Source organism: Mustelus asterias, chromosome 1, assembly GCF_964213995.1.
Source record: "Mustelus asterias chromosome 1, sMusAst1.hap1.1, whole genome shotgun sequence".
Classification (NCBI taxonomy): Eukaryota; Metazoa; Chordata; class Chondrichthyes; order Carcharhiniformes; family Triakidae; genus Mustelus; species Mustelus asterias.
In genome coordinates, this window is record NC_135801.1 from 156,900,233 (window position 1) to 156,928,078 (window position 27,846).

Below are 27,846 nucleotides of genomic sequence, written 5' to 3' on the forward strand. Positions count from 1 at the left end.
TCGAATCAACTTTAACAGTTTCCTTTTGAAATTTGTGTAGCGACCACCCTCAGTTGCTGGTACTATTCATTCTCATTCAACAACAAGATGGTCCTACCTCCATAACTATTTTTTCATTTCTATGCTTACAAACCCCTCAGTTTTATATGAATTTGTTGGTCTTGTTTCATACTTAGTCTTACTTTCACAACACTTCTGCTCTCTTTTTATTGCCCCCAGACAAGTGTTTAAAATCCTTTTAGAATGATTGAACTGCTTTAATCAATATTGCTCTATGGAACCCGCTCACTGTTGATGCACTTTCACCTAGTTTAAATCCAATTAATTTTGACTTTATTTTTCATCATGTACCTTGCTTTTTTGGTTCAGTTAATCTGTGGTAAAGCCACATCATCCTGTTAAAATTAGCGAAGACATAGTCCAATACCTTCATCTTTGATCCTTTTTTAAAATCCATTTTCAATGTGAACATTTGGATTTTTTTTTAAGCACATCTTCACACACTTTTCCCTTTGGGGAATAGTAGCCAAATGGTGGAAGGACTCCATAGCTGATCATCAGCTCATTGAACCATACTATGAACACTCCTTCCATCGTCAAATCCCTGGCGTTGGACCTGAACCTGGAGATTCTGGTCCTGAGGTAGGGACACTACTAATGTGCCACAAGACTTCCTACATTAGAGGCACATTCTGCTCGTGTCTGCGTGGGTTTCCTCCGGGTGCTCCGGTTTCCTCCCACAGTCCAAAGATGTGCGGGTTAGGTTGATTGGCTGTGCTAAAATTGCCCCTTAGTGTCTTGAGATGGGTAGATTAGAGGGATTAGCGGGTAAATATGTAGGGATATGGGGGTAGGGCCTGGGTGGGATTGTGGTCGGTGTAGACTCGATGGGCCGAATGGCCTCTTTCTACACTGTAGGGTTTCTATGATTAGGATGATATGTCCCAAATATTCCCCAACTCGCACTGCATCCTTCCTTGTTGGGTATGTAACAAAGGAATTCTCCTCCAACTCCTCCATTCCAAACTCCCCACCAATTTGACCATAAACAATCCTATCCCAGTCTGTCAGGAACACAAGATTACATGACTACATTCCTTATAGTTAAAGTGTCGCTCCACAACATTTAGTATTGTAAATCTCTCCTTCAATGGTCCATCCCAAGTAGATAACAGATCAAATGCTTAATTCAATATTTAGTTTTTGTTTGCAACTTTAATCATGTCCTTAATTATAGCTAATCTCCCTTGTACTCTCAACCCATCCCTCGAAATCGCTAGCCAGGAATACTGGTATTCCAGTCTCCATCCAAATGACGTCAAGTTTATGCCGTTCTGTCACAATTGATGCCAAGGTTCCCATTTAATTTTCTCCATATTGCAACCTCAACTCCTTTATACTCAGTATTACATTGTCTTCCCTCCCTAGTCTCTTCTCTGCTCTATGGTGTGCTTCCTCACATTTCCTTCCAGTTAATTGAGTTGAACTTTTTTTTTAAAGCTACTATTAACAACCAATCGGGCACATACCTGCTAAGTTGTGAAAGGGAGCTGCTAGGCAATTCAATGGCTTGGTTCAGGCTGGTCAAGCTAGCAGAATGTTGCGATACTGGAGGCAGAAGTGAAGCAGTGGACACACCAGTGGATAGCGAACTCACACTTTGTAAAGATTGTGACTCAGCTGATTTCACAGTGGGACATTTTGTAGCTGAAAGAAAAGGTTTCTATCTGTAATATTTCACACCTGCAATTACAAGTTGCTTCACAAACATTAAAAACAAAACTAAAGGTTTAAATACCTTGATTAAAAAAAAACAGAACTTGAACAGTTGTGACTAAACTGAATTCTGAAGGCTCCAACGATCAACTTAAATGCTCAAACATGGAACACACTGCCACAAGCAATCAAGTCATTTTCAAAATAAGTCACACAAACCTGACCAGATAACTATATGTAGCTTCAAAACAGGTGACTAAAGCCAAACTTTGCAAACACTGTCATCACTACCCTACTTTTGTCTCCAAGAATTTTTGGGGCAGTATTAAATTGTAGCATGCTTATCGTGATGATGCAATGCCATAAAACTAACTGCATTCTTTTTGATACTCAAAAACACCAGCACAAAATACGATGGATGCAAAACCAACAGAAGCTGACTTAGACCACTGCAGAAGTACAGAACAAAACAACACCATCCTCCCCACAGTGGTGGGTATGCAGTGTCCCTGAATTACTCATTCACTATACAGACAATGCTCCAAGCATTATCAGCAAGGGTTTGCTTTTCAGAAGAGGTGTCTCACTTCCAGACTCAAAACTAGATATTAATCAACCTTCAACATAGAATGTTCCATTGCCCTAGATGCTACAATAAAAATTCAAAAAACAAACCTGCTCCATATGCCTGCAATACACAATAAAAACCATACAGCCAAAATTATTTCTTGTATGATTGCACTTTATTAAATAAACAGCATAATGTACATCTCAGTACCGAAAGTAGTCCATAGCTCTAAGGTGACTGCTTAATCAGAGGCATAACCTTCTGGTGTTGTCCATTTTCTAAAAGATCTGCATCCATAACCACCCCATGAACAGTAATTTATACCTATGCAATATTTACATTGATGAGTCAACAGCTTGAGGGATGTATAATGGAAGTTCTAAATAACAATATTATGGTCTCTATTATCCTGGTCATAACCTTAAACCTCGAATATCAGTCCAATTTAGCTGGACTTACTGCTAGGGTTCCGATAGAGATAACTGCAGAGATGCTACTCATGCTAATTTTCCAAAATTCCTTAGGTTAGAGGATGTCTCCCATCAGATTGGAAGTTGGCAAAAGGTTACAGAACTTTTCAAGGAGAGAGAAAACAGCAAACTATAGGTAGCTCGCCTGTCATTGTGAAAATGCTAGAATCTATTAGGAAGCAAGTCTTAACAATGCAGTTAGAAAAGCATTATACAATTAGAGCTAGTCAAAATTGATTTACGGAAGGGAAATCCTGTTTGACTAATTTAGAGTTTTTTGAGGTAGATAAAGGGAAACCTGTAGATTTATTATCGTCACATGTATTGGGATACAGTAAAAAATAGTTTCTTGCACGCTATACAGACAAAACAGAGTACATAGAACATAGTAAAAAATACTATGGGAGTATTAAAAAAATACTAAAAATATATAGGGGAGTAGAAAGTTACAGTCACAGGGTGCAGAGAAAGATCAGCCGAATATATGGTTGGTCCATTCAAGTCCAATGGCAGCTGGGAAAAAAGCTGTTCGAGTTGCTTGTTATGTATTCTCAGACTTGTGTGTCTTTTTCCCGTCGGAAGAATGTATGTCCGGGTTGCATGGGGTCTTTGATTATGCTGTCTGCTTTTCTGAGGCAGTGGGAAGTGTAGATGGAATCATAGAAAGAAAGAAAGAAACCCTACAGTACAGAAAGAGGCCACTCGGCCCATCGAGTCTGCGCCGACCACAATCCCACCCAGGCTCTACCCCCATATCCCTACATATTTTACCCGCTAATCCCTCTAATCTATGCATCCCAGGACACTAAGGGGCAATTTTAGCATGGCCAATCAACTTAACCTGCACATTTTTGGACTTTCAAGGCGGCTGATCTAATCTGACATCTGGTACCACCAGTACCTCAGATACTGGTTCGGCCGAGGCTTCGGAGTCGATGGATGGGGGGCTAGTTTGCATGATGGACTGGGCAATGTTCACAATCATTAAGTTGCTTGCAGTCTTGGTCAGAGCAGGAGCCATATCAAGCTGTGATACATCTGGAAAGGATGCTTTCTAATGGTGAGAGTTGCAGCAGACATGTCAGATTTCGTTAGCTTCCTGAGGTGTTAGTGGGCTCTCTAAGCTACATCGTCAGCATGGAGGAACCAGGACAGGCTGTTGGTGATCCGGAACCTAGAAACTTGAAACTCTTGACCATGGGCGGCACGGTAGCACAGTGGTTAGCACTGCTGCTTCACAGCTCCAGGGACCTGGGTTCGATTCCCGGCTTGGGTCACCGTCTGTGTAGAGTTTGCACATTCTCCTCGTGTCTGCGTGGGTTTCCTCTGGGTGCTCCGGTTTCCTCTCTCAGTCCAAAGATTGGCCATGCTAAAAAAAATTGCCCCTTAGTGTCCTGAGATGCGTAGGTTAGAGGGGTTAGCGGGTAAATATGGGGGTAGGGCCTGGGTGGGATTGTGGTGGGTGCAGACTCGATGGGCCAAATGGCCTCTTTCTGCACTGTAGGGTTTCTATGATTCTATTTCCACTACTTCACCATTGATGTAGACAGTGACATGTCCTCCACTACGTTTCCTGAAGTCAATGAGTACCCTCTTCATTTTGCTGACATTGAGGGAGATTGCTGTCGCACCATTTCACCAGATTCTCTCTTCTCATGTACTGCGTCACATTATTTGAGATCCAACCTACTGTGTCACCAGCAAACTTGAAAATCTAGTTGGAGCAGAATTTGGCCACAGTCATAAGCGTACAAAGAGTATAGTAAAGGGCTGAGGATACAGCCTTGCAGGGCACCAGTATTGAGGATAATCATGGAGACGGTGTTGTTGCCTATCCTTACTAATTGCAGTCTGTGGGTTAGAAAGTCTAGGATCCAGCCACAGAGGGAGGAGCCGAGCCCCAGGCCATGGAGTTTGGAGAGGAGTTTTATTGGATAATGGTGTTGAAGGCTGAGCTGTACTCAAATAGGAATCTGATATGTCCTTGTTATCCAGTGTTCCAGGGTTGAGTGTAGAGCCAGGGAGATGGCATCTGCTGTGGACTTGTTGCGACAATAGGTGAACTGTAGTGGATCCAGCCAATCTGGGAGACCGGTGTTGATGGGTGCCATGACTAACCTTTCAAAGCAATTGATAACGGATGTCAGAGCTACCAGGCTACCAATAGTCATTAAGGCTAAGGCATGCTGCCTGGCTTTACTTTGGTACAGGGATGGAGGACATCTTTTCGAAGCAGATAGGGACCTCAGATCAGTGTCAGGGGTTAAAGATGTCTGCAAATACCTCCACCAGCTGATCCACGCAGGATCTGAGTGCTCATCTAGGTACCCCATTCCATGCGTTAACTTTCAAGGCGGCTGATCTAATCTGACATCTGGTACCACCAGTACCTCGGATACTGGTTTGGCCGAGGCTTCTGGGGCAGATGACATCCTCATACTTACCTCTTGTTCAAAATGGGCGTAGAATGCTTTGAACTCAATGGGGAGGGTTGCACTGTTGCTGATAACTGTACAAGCCTTAATCTTGTAGCCTGTTTTGTGTAGACCTTGCCATAATCTGTGTGGCTAGCCTAGGACTCTAGCTTGGTCCAGTACTATGTCTTGGCATCTCTGATGGTTTTCTGTAGATCATATCTGGATTTCTTGCATAGGTCAGGGCCACCTGACTTGAATGCCTCAGACCTGGACTTCAGAAAGCAGTGGTGTCTCTGCTTATCCATGGTTTCTGATTGGGAAACACAGATTTGCTTCTTTGGCACAGTCTTCTATGCACTTAGTAATGTGGCATACATGTCGATGCATGATCTAGAGTAATTGTAGCATACCTGGTTTTCCCAAAAGGCATTCAACAAAGTACCACAGGAGATTAAAGGGCAAGGGCTCAAGGAGTGCCAGATAAAATATTAGCATGGATAAAGGATTAGTTAAGAGATAGGAAGCAGAGTGTGGGCGCAAACAGGGCACTTTCAAGTTGGCAGGCAGTGAATAGTGAGTGCCTCAAGAAACAGTGCTGGAGTCTCCGCTATTTACATTTTACATGAATAATTTAAGTACATTACTGTCTTTTCACTGAAGTTTGCTGATGATACAAAACAAGGCAGAAATATGAGTTGTGGGACAGATATGGAAAATCTAGAGAGATATTGACAGATTAAGTGCACGGGCAACAAAATGTTCAGAAGTTTGGGTATGCTCGTAGAAGGAACGCAGAAAGCTAGCATGCAAGTATAGCAATTATTAGGGCAAATGGCATCTTTGCTTATATTTCAAGGGGCTGAAGTACATGACTTGAAATACATAATGTGCACCCACTCAATTGGTCATTGGAAATAAAATTGTACACAACTTAATTAGGAAAGTAGAGACAAAATAACACTAGGGTCATGGTTTGATTGACTAAGTTTTAGAAAAAGATTGTGTGGTACTTACATCACAAAAACATGGACCATTTGACCCAGAGGTTGTTGCTGATTAAAACTATATACAAAAATGCATTCAATTATGGTGAAAAGGGTAAATAAATTATTGGTTCATAACTAAAGGGAGATTGCATTATTCTTGTATGAGGCACTGGACAAAATCCAACATGCAGTGCAGTGAATGGGTCTCAAAGATTAGTGCCCTTGCGAAGAGAGATGCATGCAATGAAATAGAACCAGTGAGGTTATGAGGAAAGGCTACAGAACCAGTCCTTTTCACTTTGAGGCAGTGCTTCTGACTAGAAGATTGTATTCTTTACTCAAGTTTATTAACTTCCACAAACGTACACTATTGTTCAAATGTGGTTTTAGAATGGTCATCTCCCCCTCTCATACATTCATTACCTCACTTTGGAAACCAACCCCCGGTTATTTAGAGCACCATGTCCAAGTTGCTAAAAGATGCTTACACGAAAAAGTTTTTTAAAAATGCTGTATTTAGCATTGTTAGTGAACTTAACCACTATCCAGTTCTCTTACTTCACTCCTCAAGAGACCAGACAAATCTTTTGGCGTCCTTTTTAAAAAAGCGATAGCAGGTACATCTGCCTGAGGTGGCATACAGACTTCCTGAGCAATACATTGCAACAATTATACCACCTTTGGTTACTTTACAAGTAATATGTATATACTAATTACAAGTAATAATTTGTTTTGAAATCACTGATTTCTAATTATACCCAATTCTAATTACTTCATTTATGTCAGGTGAATATAGTTAACCAGTAGGCTATAAACACATGCCTAATTATAATATTCAATTACATACCAAGCACACCGACATGGTTTCACCATCCACACCTGCAGACCCTGGCTGTTATGGCTACCCTCCTTGTGGTTTATCAAGGTTCTCATTCTTGTGTCCCTTGTTCATGCAGCCCAACTGTGGGACCTTTACAGAAACAACTTCACAGCAGCTTCCCAGGGAACTCTGCTATACCCACAGGGGAACTCTACTGCATTCAATAATTTTAATCCAAGTACTCAATTACATTTTTAAAAATTACACTTTAGATGCAATCTGAAAGTTGCCTTATTCAAATGTCAAATTATATAACATGAGGTGCTGGAAGTGAGAATTTTAATAACCCTGCAAACTGACGTAGAACTAGAAGAATTGTTTAAGGTCTTAAACAAGTGGTTAAAATCTACAAGAGATCCATTTTAAACTGTCATTTTGCACAAAATGAAAACACAATTTTGACAAGTGTGACAATATGTTTACACACTAACATTGACAATTTGTTAAATACTCACCTTCAAGTGCCTGTTGTGCCCCAAGACCATTCTGTAAATGAAAGATACAAATGTCTGACTGGTGTTATAAGGATACCTTATCATAGAATAAACTTTTAGTTTAGAAAACAAAAGCAAAATATTATGGATGGTGATACTTAAAACAAAATGCTGGAAAGCACAAGGCAGCAGTTTGTTAACTTGATACATTACCACCCTCTTTTGCCTCGCATCATCCCTTGTATTACTTAATCACTCTGAACCTCCATCCCATCGCAAATCCAGTGCGTTGGGTTTTTTTTCCTCTCTCACTTTCTTCCACCCTAGTCTGCACTTGCTTAAAAACATTATAGAAGCTTACAGCACAGAAGCAGAACATTCAGCTTGCCACAGCTGTGCTGGCTCAAGAACAGTCATGTTTAGTTCCAAGCCCATATCTGTCTGTAACCATGCAACTCTTGCACCTTAGAGTACCTGCCTAACCTTTACCAAAATCTTTTATTTCTGACGCATCAACCCAACACATTCATTCTTACCACTCTACAGACCTGCTGACATGTTACTCTAATTTTTGTTATTTATCTGACCTGAATTTAAATTTTCTCAAACTTGTGAAACAAATTAGTAATTTAAGCTATGGAAAAGGATATAGACTTCTCAAATTCACTTCACAAAGCACCCAAGAATTGAAAAATAAGCGTCAAGTTGCTATTCATTTTATTTGCTTCACTTCCAACAATGATCTGATATCATTACATACAAACGCAATCTAAACGACAAAAGAGAAAAACAACTATGTACCCTTGCTCTTAGATTACAATGTTCAAATGCAACAAGATCCGGACAATATCCAAGTTTGGGATGACAAGTGGCAAGTAACATTCGCGCCACAAATGCCAGGCAATGACCATCACCATTAAGAAACACTCTAACCACCCTTTGGCATTCAATGGTGTTACCATCACTGAATCCCCCCACTGTCAGCATCCTTGGGGTTACCACTGACCAGAAACTCAACTGGACTCACCACATAAACACAGTGGCTACAAGAGCAGGTCAGAGGCTAGGAATACTGCGGCGAGAAATTCACCTCTTGACTCCCCAAAGCCTATCCACCATCTACAAGGAAGAAGTCAGGAGTGTGATGGAATATTCTCCACTTGCCTGGATGGATGCAGCTCCAACAAGACAAGCAGCCTGACACCATCCAGGACAAAGCAGCCCCCTTGATTGGCATCACATCTACAAACATCCACTCCCTCCACACCGACGCTCAGTAGCAGCAGTGTGTACTATCTACAAGATGCACTGCAGCAATTTACCAAAGATCCTTTGGCAGCACCTTCCAAACCCACGGCCACTTCCATCTAGAAGGACAAGGGCAGCAGATACATGGGAACACCACCACCACCTGCAAGTTCCCCTCCAAGCCACTCGCCGTCCTGACTTGGAAATATATCACCGTTCCTTCATTCGCTGGGTCCAAATCGTGGAATTCCCTCCCTAACGGCATTGTGGGTCAACCCACTGCTCATGGACTGCAATGATTCAAGGCGGCTGCTCACCATCACCTTCTCAAGGACAACTAGGGATGGGCAATAAATGCTGGCCAGCCAGCGATGCCCATGTCTCATAAATGAATAAAAACAAAATTTTAGAATGCACTGTGCGCCACCAATTCTAACCCCAGATAGAGGGCAGGGTATCAAATACATGCTGCCTCCTCTGGCTTCAGGTATGAGTACTGTAGGCTGCAGTGTAGAAGGCATATATGATGAACTCATTCCTCTAGCCCCATTCACAGTATTTTTGCACATACTGAAGGTGACTTTCCTTTTCAGCCACAACAGGCTAAACACGCAATAGAAGCCAGCCTCAATTTGCACCCCATAGCTTTCACTTACCTAATAATTGGGTATAAGTGGTTGAAAACAGACAATATGGACTGTGTTGCAAAGCTCCATGCGAGTTTAAGACACACCCACACAGAGACCCAACGGGGCGAATGATAGAGAAAAGAATCTAACAAATGAAGTATAAAACTGGTTTCAAGCTGGAAGTCGTAACATTTGCTATCACAAAACAGTGCTGCCGTGAAAAAATTTGGTGTTCGTGAAAAACTGGAGCGAGAATGCTAAAAAGAATCTGCCTTGAAGATGTCCAAGGCAAAATGCATCTCTGAACAGGGACCAGCCACTAGCCATCACCATCAGAAAGCAACGTGTATATGTACGCCAAATCAAACTGAGTCCAGCAAAGATTTAAAGAGCAACAGTTAGTTGATGTAGCCACTTTGTGGAACTAAGTACTCCAGTGCTGTGAGAGGTGACCACAATGCTCAGAGGCTACCAAAATACTTCTGTGCCAAAATTGCTACGTTTCCAGCAATTCATCATCTGATAGTGGCAAAAATACAAGTACCAATTCGGCTACATTGGCAATATGGAAGAAACTCCCATGAATTTCGATATGCCCAGCAACTTAACTGTGGAGTGGAAAGATTCAACAGTTTGAGTGAAAATGGATGCAAATTTCATGGTGGTACTGGCCTACATAGCTGATGGAATAAAATTAAAGCCTATGGTAATTTTCAATGTAAAGCCATGCCAAACAAAATTTCCTGAAGGGGAAATCCAAAAACAGTTGTTTGGATGAGGATTGGAGTGAACTTATGGATCCAAAATGTGCAGATCAATAATGTTTGGAATAAACATCCTGGTGGCCTGTTAAAGAATGCAACTAAGTGTGGGACATGTTCACATCCCATATAACCAATAGGATCCATGAGGTGCCCGTAAAGTAATATCAACACTGCAGTTCTTCCCAGTGACCTAACATACAAAGATCAACCTGAGAACATGTGCCTCAAAGAGCCATTCAAGGACCAGTTCTTCCAGTGATCTAATATATACAGCTCAATCTTAGAATGTGTGCCCTCAACAAGCCATTCAAGGATCATGTTTGCATCAAATGGAAAATGCGCATGGTTGATCGAGAAAATATCCTCCACAAAGAATGCAAATTGCATGCTGCCCCACTCATGTTTTATGCAGTTTGGTCATCAAACCATGAGATGCTAATAGTACACAGATGGTCATGAGGTCATTCAAAAGATGCAGAATATCCAACTTAGTGGATGAAGAGAAAGATCTGTTGTTGATTCAGAAACCAAAAGTGCCACATCTGTTCCAAATTGGGATATTTATGAAGATGCCATAGCAAAAATGACTCAGAGGGAATTTGATGAACAATGTGTTGGATGCCACAGATTGAATTTGCTGGTGTTTACAACTTTTATTGTGGTTAAAGGTACTTTGTAGAATTAATTTATTCATTAACATGTGCCACATGATTTTAACCTGAATTACCAGTGTTTTTTAAATCCACATTTCAAAACAGCAGCCACCCAATGTGGGAGTTCACATTTTGTACTGGCATAAAAGTTGACCTCATTTCTGAAAGGAGTTTTAGAGGCTTCAGAAGTTGACTTGTATCTATCTTCGGGAGTCGCCAAAAGGCACTTGATTTAGGAAAAGAGATAGTAAATTTATCTTTCACAAGCTGTCATCACTGTCATGTTGAATATTGGTGCCCACATTTCACACACCACTTTTCCTGCCTGTGAACTTTTCTAGACATTGTCATTTGGATCTCTGCCCCCATATGCAGAAGTTCAGATTTAAATCAGTTTCTCAACCAGCTGGTCAATGCATTGACATAGCTATGAATTCTCCAGCCGAATGTAAAGATCCTGCTGCAAATCATTAACAGGACCAAGATCAAATACTATGATTCATTCATCTTAGGCAAACAGTTTTTTAATCCATTGTTAAGGCTCACACTTGGCTGTGCAGAAATATAGGTGGTGCCCTGGCACATGCATCTCTGCATCCCAGGAAGGAACATAGAACATAGAACAGTACAGCACAGAACAGGCCCTTCGGCCCACGATGTTGTGCCGACCTTCATCTGAAACCAAGATCAAGCTATCCCACTCCCTACCATCCTGGTGTGCTCCATGTGCCTATCCAATAACCGCTTAAATGTTCCTAAAGTGTCTGACTCCACTATCACTGCAGGCAGTCCATTCCACACCCCAACCACTCTCTGCGTGAAGAACCTACCTCTGATATCCTTCCTATATCTCCCACCATGAACCCTATAGTTATGCCCCCTTGTAATAGCTCCATCCACCCGAGGAAATAGTCTTTGAACGTTCACTCGATCTATCCCCTTCATCATTTTATAAACCTCTATTAAGTCTCCCCTCAATCTCCTCCGCTCCAGAGAGAACAGCCCCAGCTCCCTCAACCTTTCCTCATAAGACCGACACTCCAAACCAGGCAGCATCCTGGTAAATCTCCTCTGCACTCTTTCCAGCGCTTCCACATCCTTCTTATAGTGAGGTGACCAGAACTGCACGCAATATTCCAAATGCGGTCTCACCAAGGTCCTGTACAGTTGCAGCATAACCCCACGGCTCTTAAACTCCAACCCCCTGTTAATAAAAGCTAACACACTATATGCCTTCTTCACAGCTCTATCCACTTGAGTGGCAACCTTTAGAGATCTGTGGATATGGACCCCAAGATCTCTCTGTTCCTCCACAGTCTTCAGAACCCTACCTTTGACCCTGTAATCCACATTTAAATTTGTCCTACCAAAATGAATCACCTCACATTTATCAGGGTTAAACTCCATTTGCCATTTTTCAGCCCAGCTTTGCATCCTATCTATGTCTCTTTGCAGCCTACAACACCCCTCCACCTCATCCACTACTCCACCAATCTTGGTGTCATCAGCAAATTTACTGATCCACCCTTCAGCCCCCTCCTCTAAGTCATTAATAAAAATCACAAAGAGCAGAGGACCAAGCACCGATCCCTGCGGCACTCCGCTAGCAACCTGCCTCCAGTCCGAAAATTTTCCATCCACCACCACCCTCTGTCTTCGATCAGATAGCCAGTTACCTATCCAATCGGCCAACTTTCCCTCTATCCCACACCTCCTTACTTTCATCATAAGCCGACCATGGGGGACCTTATCAAACGCCTTACTAAAATCCATGTATATGACATCAACCGCCCTACCTTCATCAACACACCTAGTTACCTCCTCAAAAAATTCTATCAAATTTGTGAGGCACGATTTGCCCTTCACAAATCCGTGCTGACTATCCCGGATTAATCCGCATCTTTCTAAATGGTCGTAAATCCCATCCCTAAGGACCTTTTCCATCAATTTACCAACCACCGAAGTCAGACTAACCGGTCTATAATTACCAGGGTCATTTCAATTCCCTTTCTTAAACAGAGGAACAACATTTGCCACTCTCCAGTCCTCTGGCACCATCCCCGTGGACAGCGAGGACCCAAAGATCAAAGCCAAAGGCTCTGCAATCTCATCCTTCGCCTCCCAAAGAATCCTAGGATACATTTCATCAGGCCCAGGGGACTTATCGACCTTCAGTTTATTCAAAACTGCCAATACATCCTCCCTCCGAACATCTATTTCCTCCAGCCTATTAGCCTGTAACACCTTCTCTTCCTGAAAAACATGGCCCCTCTCCTTGGTGAACACTGAAGAAAAGTATTCATTCATCACCTCGCCTATCTCTACTGATTCCATACACAAGTTCCCACCACTGTCCTTGACCGGCCCTAACCTCACCCTGGTCATTCTTTTATTCCTCACATAAGAGTAAAAAGCCTTGGGGTTTTCCTTGATCCGACCCGCCAAGGACTTCTCATGTCCCCTCCTAGCTCTCCTCAGCCCCTTTTTCAGCTCGTTCCTTGCTAACTTGTAACCCTCAATCGAGCCATCTGAACCTTGTTTCCTCATCCCTACATAAGCTTCCCTCTTCCTTTTCACAAGACATTCCACCTCTTTTGTGAACCACGGTTCCCTCACTCGGCCATTTCCTCCCTGCCTGACAGGGACATACCTATCAAGGACACCCAGTATTTGTTCCTTGAAAAAGTTCCACTTTTCATCAGTGCCTTTCCCTGACAGTTTCTGTTCCCATCTTATGCCCCCTAATTCTTGCCTAATCGCATCATAATTACCTCTCCCCCAATTGTAAGCCTTGCCCTGCCGTCCGGCCCTATCCCTCTCCATTGCAATAACAAAAGAATCAGTCTTCTGGATAAACAATCCGGAGAAAAGTCGTCAATTGAGAGTTGGGGAAGTGGGTAATTTGCAGTTTTAATTCACATGCAAGCGTGGAATATCCTCGTTGTAAATTGAGATGCTGGCATTGGACTGGGGTGGGCACAGTAAGAAGTCTCACAACACCAGGTTAAAGTCCAACAGGTTTATTTGGTAGCACAAGTTTTCGGAGCACTGCTCTTTAATCAGGTCACTCACTTTATTCAATCCAGTCTTTGTTTCCAGTCCACTTGTGCTAGATCCTTTCCGCCTCATGAATATTCCTCCCTAACAAGCAGGAATATTATCTCTATTTAACATCTTGCATCTTTACAGCTTTTTCTTTGCAGGTCTGCAGCTTTGTTGCGGACGCCATCACAATGCATACCTTCCACAATGCAATAACATGCAAAATTGTCAATCCCCCCGCACCCCCCCCAAAAAAAACAATAAGCTCTTGTTCTCCTGGGAAACAAAAACTTTACAGCTCTTAGAAAAATATGACTGCAAACTTGTATTTCAAAGCATTTGCAAATTACCTGTGAAGAAGCTTCTTTTTGAGGGGATGTACCAAGGGAGTTCTGATAAGATACCCCATGCACTGAACTCTGATCGAATGTTGAAGTCACTGGAGTGATCTGCGCAGTTGTTGCGCTACAAGAGCTGATCGTAGATGGGTTTGTTGATTCTTGAACTGCACTGGATATCGACAAAAACTGTGACATCGAATCACTAAATTAGAGGACAAAATTTGAAGTTGCATATTAGCTACTCAAGGATGACATTCGTAAACGTTATGTCCAGTCCTAAAACTAAATTGGTACAAAGGCTTAACCAATTAGGTTGCAATTCAGCGATAGATCAATAGAGTGCACTTGCAGAATAAACAATTAAGTATTTGTTATTAAAGACGACTTCATCTTTTTCCCCATATTGCTTTTCTTCTACATATTCCCTAAGAGCATCTAAGTTAGCACCCTCTGAACTTAAACCCTGGTATATGCTACAAGAATGCAACTGTTACAGAGGACTTGCATTTAATTTTCCTTTGCTGCAGGGAAGCTTCTATGTGGTGCTTTCAGTAGCAAAATTGGTTAAGTCTGGAGAAGGACAAAAATCATGCGATCTTACCTTACAGAATTTGAGAACAAGTGGTTTTGTGTCTGGTTGATGGTTTCCTTGTTTCCTGTTCCAAATTCAGACAGAGAAGCTTCTGACCCAAACTCCAAGGCTCCAAATTGAACATTCAATTCAGAGACATTAGCTGACCCTGGCATTTCAACTGCAGATGCAGGAATCTAAAAAGAATGAAAATACTCTCTTTTACAGAAGTACTTGGAACCAAAAATGGAATTTACATACTCTGTATTTGCAGCTTGAAGTTCATTGCATGACACACGCACAGACAATAACCAAGGTACATCAGTCAAAAGGCTAGTCATCTTGTCGAGCACACTTGTTCCAAAACCAAAGAAACAGTACAGCATAAGAACAAGCACTCCGGCCCTCTAAGCCTGCACCAACACGACACCTTTCTAAACTAAATACCTTTTCCCTCTAGGCAGTCCATATGCTTCTATTCCCTGCAGATTCATGTATCTGTCAAGATGCCTGCCTCTAAAATGTTGCTATTGTATCTGCTTCTACCACCTCTGAATGGGCCTACCTCACAATAAGTTGATCTTTCTCTACACCCTAGCTATGACTAACACTACATTCTGCACTCACTTGTTTCCTTCTCTATCAACGGCATGCTGTCTATATAGCACGCAAGAAACAATACTTCTCAATATGTTAATACATGTGACAATAATAAATCAAATCACCTCCTCGGCAGCACATTCCAGGCAATAACCATCCTCTGTGTAAAATAATTGGTCTCTTGCATCTCCCAGTGGTTAGCACTGCTGCCTCACAGCACCAGGGGCCCGGGTTCAATTCCCAGCTTGGGTCACTGTCTGTGTGGAGTTTGCACGTTCTCCCCGTGATTTCCTCTGAGTACTCCAGTTTCCTCCAACGGTCCAAAAGATGTGCTGGTTAGGTGCATTGGCCATGCCAAAGTTCTCCCAGTGTACCCAAACGGATGCCAGAGCGTGGTGACTGGGGGAATTTCACAGGAACTTTATTGCAGTGTTAATGTCAGCCCACTTGTGACACCAATAAACAAACTTTAAACTTTCCCCCTTTTACACCTTTATTCTATGTCATCCACGAATTAAGATTTCTACCCTGGGGAAAAAGACTCCAACTATCCATGCCTCAATTTTGTAAACTTCTATCACGTTGCCCCTCACTGTCCGGTGTTCAAATGAAAACAAACCAAGTTTGTCCGATCTTTTCTCAACTATTGCCCTCCAAACCAGGCAATATCCTGATAAACCTTCATGGTGTCCTCTCCAAAGCCTCCACATCCTTCTGGTAGTATGGCGACCAGAATTGTATGCAATATTCCTAATATGGCCCAAGTTCTATATAGATGCAACACTTGCTAATTTTTATACTCTGTGCCCCAACTGATGAGACAAAATGCCACATGGCTTCTTGATCACCTTATCTACTTGTGTTGATCTGTACCCTAGAACCCTCAGTATGTTGATGCTTCCAAGGGTTTTTCCATATACTTCCCTCCTGCATTAGACCTTTCAAAATGTGCCGCCTCTCATTTTTCGATTAAATTCCATCTGCCACTTCTCCACCCAAGTCTCCAGCCTATCCAGCGCTATCCTCTGGCAATCCTCCTCATTATTCGCAGCTGCCCCAATCTCATAGAAACTTATAAAATTCTAACAGGGTTGGATTCAGAGAGAATGTTCCCAATGGTGAGGGAGTCCAGAACTAGGGGTCATAGTTTGAGGATAAAGGGGTAAATCTTTTAGAATTGAGGGGAGAAGAAATTTCTTCACCCACTTCCAAAGCATGTATTAGAGGCCAAAACCTTGTCTGATTTCAAGATGGAATTAGATATAGCTCTTGGGGTTAAAGAGATCAAGGGATATTGAATGGGATGATCAGCCATGATCAAAATGAATGGTTGAGCAGGCTCGAAGGCCCTACTCCTGCTTCCCCGGACATTCTCTCTTCCACCTTCTTCCGTCGGGAAAAAGATACAAAAGTCTGAGGTCACGTACCAACCAACTCAAGAACAGCTTCTTCCCTGCTGCTGTCAGACTTTTGAATGGACTTACCTTGCATTAAGTTGATCTTTCTCTACACCCTAGCTATGACTGTAACACTACATTCTGCACTCTCTCATTTCCTTCTCTATGAACAGTGTGTTTTGACTGTATAGCGCCCAAGAAACAATACTTTTCACTGTATGTTAATACGTGACAATAATAAATCAAATCATAGTTTCTATGTTGTCAGCAAACTTACGAACTAGGTCACCTACATTCTCCTCCAAATCATTTGTATATATTACAAATAACAGGGACCCTAGCACTGATCCTTGTGGAGCACCACTGGTCACAATTCTCCAGTCAGAAAAACACCTTCCACCACAACTGTCTTCTATGACCAGGACAGTTCTGTATCCATCTTACCAGTTCCTCATGGATCCCATGTGACTTCACCTTCTGCATTAGCCTTCCATAAGGGGTCTTGTCAAACAAAGGCCTTGCTAAAGTCCATGTAGACAACATCCAATGTCCTCAATCTTTTGTTATGTTCTCAAAAAGCTTAATCACATTTGAGACATAACCTCCCAAGCACAAGGCTATGCTACCAATTGCTAATAAGTCCATATTTTTCCAAATCTGAGTAAACCCTGTCCCTGAGAATCCTCTCCAATAATTGCCCTACCACTGATCTAAGGCTCACCGGCTTTGAAATGCCCGGGTTATCCCTGTTGCCCTTTTTAAACAAAGGAACACTGGCTACTCTCCAGTCCTCTGGGACCGCTCCTATGACTAAAGACAACACAAAGATTTTGTACAAGGCCACAGCAATTTCCTCTCTCAATATCCTGGGATAGATCCCATCAGGTCCCAGGGACTTGTCGACCTTAAGACTTCCACAGCCCATACAAGTTCTCCTCATCTAGTTTTCAATCACCTCAAAAGGCAAATCACCCCATCTTGCATTCAACTCACTGAATTAATTTGTTTTAATTAAAAAAGCTCATTACCTAGTTTTTGTTACATAACAGTTCATTTTTAAAAAATTCATTCATGGGATGTGAGCATCATTGGCAAGGCCAGTCTTTATTGCTCATTTGTAATTGCCTTTGAGAAGGAGGTGGTGAGCTGCCTTCTTGAACTGCTGTAGTGTATGTGGTGTAGGTACATCCACCATACTGTTAGGGAGCGAGTTCCAGGATTTTGACAGTGAAGAAATGGTGATATATTTCTAAGTCAGGATGGTGAGTAGCTTGGAGGGGAACTGCCAGATGATGCTGTTCCCATACATCTCCTGTCCTTGGACTTCCTAGATGTTTGCAGTTATAGGTTTGGCAAGTGCTGTCTGTGGACCCTTGGTGTGTTTCTGCAGTGCATCTTTTAGATCATACACACGGATACCACTGTGTATCAGTGGTGGAGGGAATGTATATTTGTAGATGGGGTGCCAACAACTGGCTGCTTGTCCTGAAAGACATCAAACTTCTGGAGTGTTGTCAGAATTGGACTCATTCAGGCAATGGAGACCATTCCATCACACTCCTGACTTGTCTTGTCGATGGGGACAGGTTTTGGAGAGTGAAGCGTTATCCGCCACAGCTGCCTTTCATTTGCTCCTGTAGTGACATTATTCATATGGCTAGTCCAATTCAGTTTCTGGTCAATGATAACTCCCAGGGTGTTGATAGTGGAGTATTCAGCCACAATGTCATGGGGAGATGGTTGGATTCACTCTTGTTGGATATGGTCCTGGTCTAGCATTTGTGTAGTGCGTATGTTATTTGGTATTCCTCAGCCGAAGCCTGGATATTGCCCAGGTCTTGATGCACTCAGACACGAACTGCTTCAGTATTCAAGGAGTTGCAAATGATACTGCATCAGCAAACATCCCCACTTTTGAGCGATGATGGAAGGAAAGTCATTGATGAAGCAGCTGATGGTTGGACCTTGGACACTATCCTCAAGAACATCTGCAGTGATGTCCTGGAACCAAGATGATTAACCTCCAACAAACACAACTATCTTTCTTTGGACTAGGTATGGCTCCAACCAGCAGAGAGTTTTCCTCCAGTGCCCAGACTTCAGTTTTGCTAGGGCCCTTTGATGCCATTCTCCATCAAATGCTGCTTTGATGTCAGGGCAGTGACTCACTTCACCTCTGGCATTCAGTTATTTTGTCCAGGTTTGAACCAAGGCTGTAATGATGTCAAAAGCCGAGTGATCTTGGCAGAACCCAAATTGAGCATCAGTGAGCAGATTATTGCTAAGCAGGTGCTACTTGATAGCACCATTGATGTCCCCTACCATCACTTGACTGATGATAGAGTGTAGATTGATAGGGCAGTAAGAGGCTGGAATGGATTTGATCTACTGTGTGTACAGGATATATCTGAGCTATTTTCCACATTGCCAGGAAAATATCATTGTTGCAGCATCTTGAGATGTTGCATGTTAGGGAACCAAAGATTGCCTGGGCATCAGAAAAAACGATTAACAAAACAAGCATGTTGACAAGAGACGCATACTAGTTCGCTACCTCATGAACTGTATAGATACATACTGAACAGTAACAGAACTTAAATAGAACAAGTATTTTGAAGCCAGAAAATAACTTAACAGCCAAAATCCAAGGAAAACTCTATATCTCAGTTTTTCAATTTATTTCAAACCACTAAAAACTGAATAAGGCAGGAATTTCTAAAAGTTTTGGATGTCATCTAGCATATAGAATTACATGAACCTCAACATAAGTCTCGCTATTCTTATAGTTTACACTTACTTGATACTAGTCCTACAGTGGATTCATAAAAAAGGTACTACCTACCTGCACTGAAGAGATATAATACACTGCAAGTTTAAAGGCCGCAAATCACAATAACCAATTGTCAAGCACAGCCACAATCAAAGGTAAACTACATTTTTCTGCATTTGGTCAACTAATAAAGGAAGCTTCCCCAACACCAATTATTAACAACCTTGATGTGCACATTTAGATCAAAATTCCTGCATTAATTCATGGGAATAAAATGGTGCATGTACTACAAATCTTTAAAATCCTACATGGCAACATTATATTTGGTCATGGTAGACAGTGAAGATCAACTGCCTAATAACCAGCTGAAAAGAGGGATAAAAGACCAACTCCAGCATGACTAATATTTAACTAGAGATATCTCTTGAAAAAAAGACAGATTAACAGTATATATTTTTTAAATATGTTGACCAACCAGTTGTGTATTTCCAGCATTTTTCTTTCAGGTTTGCAGTTTTTTCCTCCCAAACCAATGTCCTTCCTCAGCTTCACCCCATGCCAATACACAGCAGCTACTGAGCGATTAGGAACTTCATTTGGATGGTTACAGAAGTAAAAAAAAACACATTATACCACTTGAGGCACATGAAATTGCATTACAATGTGGTATAATGCTGACCTCCAAACACCTACATTTTTAAACCTTCACTGTGAAAAGGTCCACTCTGGAAAGATATTTGGGGGAGTGTGGGTGCTTTGAAAGAATATTAGGTTAACTGGCAATGCATAGGACACAAAACAACCAAGTTCATAATACACTCAAGCTTTCAATGAGCCAACAAATTCAACAATAACGGTTCACATTAAAACATTCAGCTACTTGCTTGGGGATCACTGTTTTCTGGTTCCTCACTTTCCAAACTGCAAGTTATAAAGTCACTTTGAGCGCCATGGTGAAGTGAAGCGTGTTAGCAGACATCAGCACTGATCAGAGGGTGCGGACTACTGATACATGTAATGCCGAAGTGAATTTGAAACAGCTTGCCAACTCCGAACACTATTCTCTGGTTCAAATTAGAGGCCATTAATCCAAGATATTCCCAATAGGGAATTCAAAGCAACTGTTGCCCCAAAAGTGGTGAGAATGTGGAACTCGCTACCACAGAGTGGTTGAAACAAATGTCATTGTTGCATTTAAGAAGCTGGACAAGCATACGAGGGGGAAGGGAATAGAGGGTTATGATGATTCGTTTAGAGGTAGGTACATGGAGGAGTCTTGAATGGAGCAAATGTCAGTGTGGATTGGTTGGGTGGGGTGGTTTCTTTTTCTGGCATATATCTTGTGCAAAATGCACTGTGGAGGAGGGCTTGCTCCAAGGCTACTGCTACTGAATCTTGAGGCAAACAGGTAGGTGATTTAAAAGATATGTTGCATTCAGCAACAAATCTCTATTTTGCCCTTCCCGATAAGACATGACCACAGGATAATACTAACTAAAACTATGCCCTGCTACTTAAAGCACACTGAAGTATTACCTTGTGGCTTCATCACAGACCATTTTATTATTTCTGGACAAAAGACTGCCAACAACTAAAAATATCATTAGGCCAACCCAGTTCAAAACACTGCATTTATAAATATGACAAAACTGTTTCTCAACTCACTTTAGATGCTGCGGGCATCTTCCGCTTTTGTGTTTTAAGCTGTTTTTGCTGCATCTGTTGAGCATTGGCTATTTGATTGTCTGTGGAGATGGGCAGCAGTTGCATCATTTTAGCAGTAGTGCTTTCAACAGGAGACAATTCTCTTAACTTGATCTGGGAGGAATAGGAATTTAATACTGGTTCAGAGGCCTGCTGCTGGCGTTGGGTCATTTGGCTCAGAACAGGTGAAGGTTCAGGCTGGGTCTTGAAGTCTAAAAAGATGCCCAAAATAACATTTTAAAATAATTTTAAAAAACAGACCACAGATACAAAGATTAAATGCATTTATTCCCATGCTCCATTTGCAAATATTCCATCCAAAGCGTATATTTGTTACCCACTCATCTCATACAATTACTATCTTCCTGTTGTAGCTCCCTCATGTCACAAACGTTCTTACACTTCCAAAACAATATTTCCAGCTGAGAACAAAACAAATAATCATAGAAATCATAGAAACCCTACAGTGCAGAAGGAGGCCATTCGGCCCATCGAGTCTGCACTGACCACAATCCCACCCAGGCCCTACCCCCACATATTTACCCGCTAATCCCTCTAACCTACGCATCTCAGGACTCTAAGGGGCAATTTTTAACCTGGCCAATCAACCTAACCCGCACATCTTTGGACTGTGGGAGGAAACCGGAGCACCCGGAGGAAACCCACGCAGACACGAGGAGAATGTGCAAACTCCACACAGTGACCTGGGCCGGGAATCGAACCCGGGACCCTGGAGCTGTGAAGCAGCAGTGCTTAACCACTGTGCTACCGTGCCGCCCAAATCTAGGTTTCTGTACTAATTAAGTTAGACTGCTGTGATTTGTCTTCAGTTTCCATATTTGAAAACCACAAATTTATCCAGCTATTAGCATATTTAACAGTGATAACATTTGTTTTACAAGACTTTTCAAATCAATTGCATTAATAAGTCAAGGCGCAAGTGAGATTTTATTTACAGTAACTGCATCAGAATCAATAAACATTCAAAGCAGAAATGCAGCAAGGAAATATTTTATAAAAGACAATCTGAACTTTGTACTGACAAAAATACTATGAACACAGCTATTACTTGTTCATAACAAAATACTAACCAAACTGGTTCTGGACAGTTGACTGTGAAGTAGATTTTGCTTCCCAGGAATGAGTGTTGCTACTTGGTTTTCTGGCTTGTGCAGCAATTTCCACTAAACCAGATGATTTCAACTGCTCAAGTAATTGGGACCCTGATGAGTTGACAATCTTTGTAGCTGCAGGCTCCCCAAAGCCAGGAGACTATAAAGGAAAGAGAAAACACATTTAAGTTTCCTGAGTAGCATGAAATGTGATACAATTCTCCACACCTACAATTCTTGCTCCTTACTTTAGAGGTCGAGAATTTCAAAACAGCATATTCATATATTTTATCCGCGTTTTTGAGTGGTTCATTTACTTTCTTGCACAACTTTGTTACCAATTTGGAAGACATTTTCAACTGTTCTAGAAGTATATTTATATTGAAAAACAACTCTGCAATATGACATTTAATGGAATTTTCTGCAGCTAAAGTACAAACACAACACTCGCCAGCCTGGTAAGTATTCAGTGTTTCTCTTTATGGGGCATTTTCATATAATCCCCTTAATGCCATTAAACAAAGATTTCCAATATAAATACAAAATAGTCACTTGGTAGACCAGAAATTGTACTGCTGAAAAGAGACATGCTGGAGTTAATCGTCTTGCATTTGCAAGAATACCAAATCTCAAGGGGAACAATTTATACTGCACAAGAGGATGCTGATTGGTTGGCAAGTGGACTCTTGATTGATAAAGGCATTGTCATGGAGAATACACCAGAGAACAGTTAACTGCCAAGTTTGTGTTTCAAACCAGATTAGTGAAGGCACTGCTATTGGAAATAAACCAGGGAATGGCTGTCCCCCAGGCTTTCGTTTAGTTCAAAAAGGCGCAATGTGTGAACCTGCTTTGTTTGCAAAGGACAGGATCCTGTGTGCAAATACTGCATAGGACAGGATCTTGTGTGTTTAATAGGTAACTTTTTACAAATGTAGGCCAAAGCCAGACTGATCATTTTAAATTTGCTTTCGCCATCTCCATTGCAACTGTTCTAAAGATGCTGTCTTCTACAAGGGTGCTTCCGATAGGTTTTCCTTTTTCCTCAGCTGAATATCCCTCCACCGCCCAGAGTTGAGGGCCCTCAACCACACCTGGCCTATTTTCTGCACTTCTGCCCTCAATCCTTCCCATCTCTCCCAAAACCATGTTAGAGATCTCCTTGTTCTCACATTCCATGCCACTAGGTCTCCCATATTCAAACACCCTTTGCCATTTCCATCAACTCCAGCCCACATCACCGTCTGTCAGCATTCTGAAGGAACTGTTACCCAAGACAGCCTGATGCACTCCTCTAGCGAACCCCCACCACCCCAAAAAAACACCTCATTCCCTCCCAATGGCACCTTTTATTGCAATTTTGGGAACGTTAACACCTGTCCCTTTACCTCCTCACAACTCAAGGTGCCAAACAGTGCTTCCAGGTGAAGCAGTGATGCATCTGCACTTCTTTCAATTTAGTCTACTGTATTTTGTTGCTTATAATGCAGTTACTTTTACACTGGGGAGACTAAACACAGACTGGACGACCACTTTGCCAGACCCCTTGCTCAGTTCACAAGCATAATTCCGACCTTCTAGTCACTTGCCATTTCAATTCACCATTTTATCTCACTCATTTCTGTCTTTGGCCTCCCCAATGTTCCAGTGAACGCAAGATGGAGGAACAGCATCTTATTTTGCTTTTATTCTGCTTTAATCTTTAATGCTATCATTACCACTTTGTCATGTTTCACATCTTTGCAATTTAATCTCTCCCATCCACCAACGTATTCTTGACCTTCTGTTCTGCAACACCTGCCACTCCCCATTTTTTCAACAGCATAGAATGCATCACATTTCTACCTCCCTCCAGTTCCGACAAGTCATATGGTAATCTCTCCAACCCAGGTATGTTACTACTTCCAGCCATTTGTTTTTATTTTTAAATCTTAAATTGGTTGTTAGCATAATTCAGAGCACAATCAGGATTGTTTAGAAAGCATTGGCCAATCACAGAAACACATCCAATGTGGACACTATGTTCTGAGTTTTACAAGCATGGGCTAGTTGCAAAAAGCCAAAAGGGACATGCTGTTTGATAGAATCCACCAGCCACTGGGGCATACAACCTATTAATTTGAACAATAGCTTGGCTGCTTCCTAATGCATTCTCCATGGCAATGTATGTATTTACCAGGGTCCACTTGCCAACCAAGCAGCATCCTCTTCTCATGCAGCACAAATAAATTCTTGCAAATCTCGCCTGAAGAAAGCTTTGATTGCATGTCTCTTTTTCCAGCAATAGATACAAAACATTAAAACTTGACACCAACACAGATCACTAGTTCAGATACTGAAGAAAAATGGTAGATCTGAATAAACAAAATCTTTGCTAGTTAAAAAGCTTTTCCTGAGCAATTTGAAAGCAATTAACTGCACAGCAACCCTAAGATTCAGATATAACTAATAGAAATTCTGTTTCCCCACCCAGAAAGGTACTTCAAATGCACTTGGATTTGACTTCGCACAAGTTATTTCTCCTATCTACCTTACCACACTAATTCTTAGTTGCCCAAAAAACTACCAACTCAAAATGAACAGCACTCAAAGGTCAATGATAGTTTTAACCAGCTAAAATGTACATTTTAAGAGTGCAAAAATCCTCAGAAGAGTGAACACAGCACCCAAATCAAAGACTTAATGTGAACAGATTAGATGTGTGATCATTTTTAAATGGAAATCTCAATTTCACATTTTCTTTAAAACTGCTTTTGCAATTGCTTTGTTGAAAGTGCCTTCTAGTACATTGTGATGAATGGCAGTAAAACTGATCAGCCAATTAATTGTGCCTAATCATTCAAACCTAACCAATATAAATATGCAGTTACTTAAACTTGTAAAGTTAAAACATTAAATTAACTACATGCTATGTAACTATTAATGATTAGTTCATGCATCAAATTATAGAATCAGAAATTATAGAATCCCTAGAGTGCAGGAGGCCGTCATTTGGCCCATCGAGTCTGCACTGACCACAATCCTACCCAGGTCCTATTCCCATCACCCCATGCACTTACCCCAGCTAGTTCCCCCTGACACTAAGGGGAAATTTAGCATGGCCAATCCACCTAACCCACACATCTTTGGACTGTGGGAGGAAACCGGAACACCCGGAGGAAACCCACGCAGATAGGGGGAGAACCTTTCAAACTTCACACAGACAGCGATCTGAGGCTGGAATCGAACCCGAGTCCCTGGCGCTGAGGCAACAGTGCTAACCACTGAGCCACCGTGCCACCATCAGGTTTGCACTTTTCTTCCCTGAAATATGAATTCTGCAGTTAATGATAGCAGCTGAAGAAACTGAAACAGAAAAACCTTTTCACACAAATTTATCTTGGTACTTCCAGGCAAGGAGCCATGCATGTACAGCAAGTCTTTACCAAGCTGTAGGCTCTTTTATTAACTCAGACCCAATACAAGGCTACAGCCACTTTTCCTTTCATAAAATTGAACACAATTCCATTAATCTGACATTTATATTGCAACACAAGATGGCAAATTTTGATGCCAAGTGCTCATCTCTTGGTCAGTGCATAGTCAGTTCTCAGGTGAACAAAATATTCAATCAAGATCTGCTCAAGAACGAAAGTTCATAGCTTGAAAAATAAATTGGCATTCCGAGGGTAATTTTTGTGGCATGAGAAGGCCTTGAAGTTTTATTTTATTTAGAGGTGGAAAAGACAAAAACATGGAGGTATTAGTGGACAGAATCTTTCAGGAAATAGAGCTACAATGGAGTCTTATAAAATTACTGTTTAATTCCAGAGACAAAGTTCAACTAAGCTTCATCTATGGAGTTCAGTGGTTAATCATTTTTAATTCTTCATACCTGCCAAATGACCAGGTTTTGAAAAAACAATTATGCACAGCTCAGCACTTACATTGAACTAAGTAAAGCAGTGGGTTAGGAGTATTAACAGTATGAAAATGAGCACCATTACATGGTGACAAGTCAAAAAACATTTCTATTCCACCTATATTTTAAAATAAAGTGTTTTAAGTCTTTAAAAATCTAACTTTTTAGCTGAAGAATTCTGAAAAAGGGAAGATTTTCAGCTATTCTAAGGTCATAAATAAGTGAATTTCCCACTATAAAATATTTAAAAGATTAAAACAGTAGCACATTTTGAATGAGTCAAGCATCTGTGGTCCCATAGCCTGAAAACAATGACCAGTTGAACCAACAGCTGCATTTCTGATCATTAGAGTAATGCACAGACCATGCTTCCAAGCCTTCAAAAATAGTGCATGATATCCAAGTATTAGATAATATCTTAATACAATGATGAGAAATGCTTCATTTCAAAGCTATACACCTGTAGTATATTTTGATCAGAAGGAATTTATACACAAAAGCTCAGTGCCTCGTAACACAGCAAATGAATTTGAAGGATTGAGGGAAAATTAAAGTCATTTTTTAAAAAAAGAGTGAATTCTACACCAATTGGCTACAACTAAATACAAGTGATGGGTATTTTGTAGTAAAAACAGAAAATGCTGCAAAGACTCAGGAGGACTGGTAGCACTTGTGAAGAGAAAACCATTTAACTTCTTTAGAACTGAAGTGGGGCAGAAATGTGATGGATTATATGGTTGGAGAGATGGGTGGAGAAAGTGGAATAGAATAGGTCAGGGATAGGTGGGAGAAATTGATAAAGATGCCACGGACACGAGACAGGGAATGTTAAAGACTATCAAAAGATGCTAATAATGGCATAATGGTAGCAGAATGTGTTAATAGCAGAACAAGGGTGAGCACCCTGAAAGCAAAATGGTACTCAACCTTCTGCCATTTTCACCAACTCCAGCATTCTGTGGGGACCATTCCTCCCATGACACACTGTTCCACTCCAACCCAAAATTGCATGCTTTTCCCAGGCAATCACAGAAGGTTCAACACCTACCACTTTACCTCCTCACTGTCCATGGCCTCAAACACTCCTTTCAGGTGAAGCACCATTTCATTAGCACCTCCTTCAATTTGGTCCACTGCATTCACTGCTCAATGCAGTCTGCTCTACATTGGTGACCCTAATCTGCATTTAGTCTCCCAATTTTGCACAACAGTCCACAAACATGTTCCTGACCTTCCAGTTGCAAGCCATCTTAGAACCAGAGAAAAGTTACAGTGCAGAAAAAGAGGCCATTCAGCCCATCATATCTGCACCAGCTGAGAGAAAAGAAACTAGCTGCTCATTTGAACCCCATTTTCCAGCACCTAGTCCGTAGCCTTGCAGGTTACAACACTCCAGATCCAGGTACCTTTAAATGAGTTGAGCACTTCAGCCTCAACCACCAAGCAGTGAATTCCAGGCACCCAGCACTCTGGGTGAAATGTTTTCCTCATGTCTCTGCTTATCCTTCACCAATCGCCATAAACCTATGCTGTCTAGTAAGTGCCCCCAACCGCCCCCCCCCCCCCCCCCCCCTCAACACCTGTTTTAAGGAAACAACCCTAGCCTATCCAATCTCTCCTCATAGCTGGAATTTAAGCCCTGG

At 41.6% G+C, this 27,846-nt stretch overlaps 1 protein-coding gene across 50 annotated transcripts in view; it reads right to left on the minus strand.

Moving 5' to 3' along the window:
• The window catches only part of ubap2a (ubiquitin associated protein 2a), a 144,026-nt gene that overhangs the window by 40,218 nt on the left and 75,962 nt on the right, over window positions 1–27,846 (minus strand). For all 50 annotated transcript variants that reach the window (XM_078221411.1, XM_078221480.1, XM_078221431.1 and 47 more), the window contains 6 exons: window positions 22,282–22,462; window positions 21,152–21,402; window positions 14,750–14,916; window positions 14,158–14,350; window positions 7,493–7,523; window positions 1,530–1,707 (listed from right to left, as the gene is read on the minus strand). In XM_078221411.1, coding sequence (XP_078077537.1) covers window positions 1,530–1,707; window positions 7,493–7,523; window positions 14,158–14,350; window positions 14,750–14,916; window positions 21,152–21,402; window positions 22,282–22,462 — 1,001 coding nt within the window. The remainder of the gene's footprint in view (window positions 1–1,529; window positions 1,708–7,492; window positions 7,524–14,157; window positions 14,351–14,749; window positions 14,917–21,151; window positions 21,403–22,281; window positions 22,463–27,846) is intronic.